Source organism: Centruroides sculpturatus, unplaced genomic scaffold, assembly GCF_000671375.1.
Source record: "Centruroides sculpturatus isolate CEXI.00-Female unplaced genomic scaffold, Cexi_2.0 scaffold1549, whole genome shotgun sequence".
NCBI classification, from domain to species: domain Eukaryota; kingdom Metazoa; phylum Arthropoda; class Arachnida; order Scorpiones; family Buthidae; genus Centruroides; species Centruroides sculpturatus.
The window spans coordinates 112412-115613 of NW_019385872.1; the positions used below are offsets into that span (position 1 = coordinate 112412).

Sequence of the window (3202 nt, forward strand, 5' to 3'; positions counted from 1 at the left end):
CCCCTATAACACTGTTGATTATTCCGTTTTATATGAATTCCATGTTGTACGAGTCACTTAGATTTTACAAATACATATGCCGGGCTGTGAACGGCTCACGTATTTGTAAAATCTAAGTGACTCGTACAACATGGAATTCATATAAAACGGAATTATCAACAGTGTTATAGGGGGGTCGACTTGTACAGTAAAACTTATTTTTACAATCAAACAGCCGGCCAAAAAAGGGTATTAGATGTTTTTTAAGCCAGTAATTCTTTGATGTTACAAGGAAAAAAAATATATATATATACAAACCTGCGTATAAACGAGTGGCACACTGATCCAGTCGTAACCCCATAATAATCCACATTTCGATCTAAATTCATTTAATTCCTAAATTAAAATAATAAAAATGTTAAATTAAAGATTATATTCGAGTAATAAAATGTAGACATTTAAAAAACAAAAACACTGACTTCCATGATTAACTTGACGCCGTTGGAGTCCGTTATTCTGCAATCCTTTTTGGCATCTCTTAGTAGAGTGATGAACCAAGTACACGGAATCCAGAATGTGTTGAATTCCGTACTGGGGACCGATTCGAACATATCCAATTCAGTCTTGGTCAAAAATCCTAAAGAAAAATAAATAAAAGTTCTGTCCCAAACGTTTTAATCATTATGTAAATATATTTTTAAGCGATCGACGATTGGATTCCAAGTACACTAACAGTAATTATCTCACCAGCTTCCACTAAATGATCTCGAGTTGGAAATCGACGTTTAACAGCCATGCTAATGGACCTAAGAACGAGCACTAATGATAAATTGAGGTAGCGCATCAATGTTCTTCTTACCATTCGACTCGTTTCGTCTACTCCTGGTACGTACATAGCGATGATATTCATCAACCTAACGAAAAAAATTATGTACTCCCAATAAGTAATTAAGTATTAGGGGTAGAAAGTAATTATTTTTCTTACTTTACATTCACTAGTTTTCAATTAGAAGTTACGTTTCGTTCCTAAGATTTAATTTAGTAGAGTAAACCTGTCTAAAACAGACTCTCTGTACAATGGAAAAGGAATTCGCTACGTAAAATACTTTTGGTCTAGTATTTTACGTAGCCGATAGCGTCATGGTCCGTTTAAAACAGGTTTTACAAACAAAAATACCACGGGCGTGGATTAACAGATGTTTTTATATTTTATCAGTGGGAATTCCATAACCACTACGATTGTTTCTTGTTTTAAATCACATAAAAAGTACAAAAACTTTCAAGTTCGTAAACTTTTGCAAACTCCAAGCTTTATTTATGCTAATGTCTTATGATTAAGTTTAAAATTACATTTACGTAACTCATTGTGAATGGTTGCATCAAATAATATAGATAAAAGTTTTATGTTTATGCTTAAATTTCATTGTGAATGGGCCTTTATTCCCGTACCGTTGATCTTTAAAGCGTTAATCATTGACGGAACCGAAAGAAAATTTAAATAAAGAAAGAGATGTGCACAAACGTTATTAATTTAAATATTCACATTTAACCACATTCACAACATTTTTCCATAACGTAACAGCGTCCAGTTTGGTGTTCTGTCCTGTTAGGGCTTCCTTTTTCTGGACTCAAACCGAACTTCCGTAACAAAACCTGCGAATCAAAGGGAGAGAAACGGGAAAGAAAAAGGGTGCTAACGTCAAACGTTGTTGCGACGAGTGCTATGCGATCATTCCTTTGAATTTTCGGAGTGGCATCACCTTCGGAGGGAGCGGATTGTGTTACGCTCGGTTGTTAAGGGTCTCGTAAACACACTACGAGCATGTTATGGTGTTAAGTTCTGAATGCTGTTACGTTACGGCAAATGATCTAAAATCTGTACAAGTCCTTAAATTATTTTCTGCAAGAGCAGAGTAGTTATAACTTTATAATTATATAAATTAATTATTTTAAAAATATATATAGAATTAGAATTAATTTTAATTAAAATCAACCATTCAATTTAATTCATTTTTCTTTCATTCTAATTTAATATGTCTGAAGTATGTTTAATGTTTAATGGTAGAGGATAAAATCGGGAGCTGGATCCACACTTAAATTATGATAATGTATTTAAATGTAGGTTCTACTCCCGACTTTTTCTTCTGCCATTAAACATTAAACATACTCCAAACATATTAAATTATTAATTAAAAATCCTATCTTTCCCTCTTCTCTTCAGAATCTTCTATGAATGCATTGTCATGCTAATAAATTGTTGAAATTTAAAATTAGCTTAGACAACGATGACACATTTACCTATATTTTTTTTTGGCAAAGAAAACAAACACGGTAACTTGAAAAAAGAAATGGCTTCAACTCTTTTTATTGTCTCGTTTAAAGTAGCCTGATCTTATTCGTTAATTGCAACTTATGGAAAAATATTTTATTTATTAATAATTAAATTATAGAAACACATCTTGAGAATGACAATAAAAACATTCGATGATAAGGTAATTCCTACAGGTAGCTCCTATTAGGCAATGGTAGATACTAGGATCTACCATAGCCTATATAGCTTATCATATGCAGGAAAATCATCTAGGTTGATAAAATAATGTAATGCAACACGTGGGTCATCTGCCAGGAAGGTGGATGTTTCCCGGAAGCACTTTCTATAGGAAACTGGCACATATTTATGTGTTAGACACGTGAAAACCAGGAAAATCGGCGTGGCCATCCCATTGATGAGGCACAAATTCGTAATTAATACCAGTGTTTAGCGGCTTTTATCCAATGCAAACTATTTTATATTATTCAATTTAAAGTACTTAATTAAATTTATAGACCATGAAATACACTTATTTAAATCTTAAAACATGGCACTTCTATAAGATTTTTCAGCATTTTAATTAAATAATAATAATAAATTTAAATTGTAGTTTAATATTACATTCGTTGACTGATTTATTTATTATGTGTTAACAATTTTATAATACTTTAAATGACGAACATAAGAATTTTAATTGAATGACAATAACTGTAAGGAGTAGGTAATGCCACGCGAAAAGAAACATCTGTGTTATATTTAGTTATATTGCTGAACGGTTGCCAGGTGAAAGAATAATAAGAAATTCGTGTTATTTGTAATAAAATGAAGCACTTTTTAATTATATTTATTCAAATAAAAAATGAAGAAAGTGTTTTTTTAAAAATAGAAACAAGCAAGAATTATATTCGAGTA

At 31.6% G+C, this 3202-nt stretch overlaps 1 protein-coding gene across 1 annotated transcript in view; it reads right to left on the reverse strand.

The window, feature by feature from the left end:
• The window catches only part of LOC111642660 (serine/arginine repetitive matrix protein 2-like), a 36524-nt gene that overhangs the window by 23073 nt on the left and 10249 nt on the right, over window positions 1-3202 (reverse strand). Inside the window, exons 2-4 of the mRNA XM_023389031.1 lie at window positions 727-893; window positions 459-616; window positions 298-375 (exon numbers count right to left, since the gene is read on the reverse strand). Coding sequence (XP_023244799.1) covers window positions 298-375; window positions 459-616; window positions 727-893 — 403 coding nt within the window. The remainder of the gene's footprint in view (window positions 1-297; window positions 376-458; window positions 617-726; window positions 894-3202) is intronic.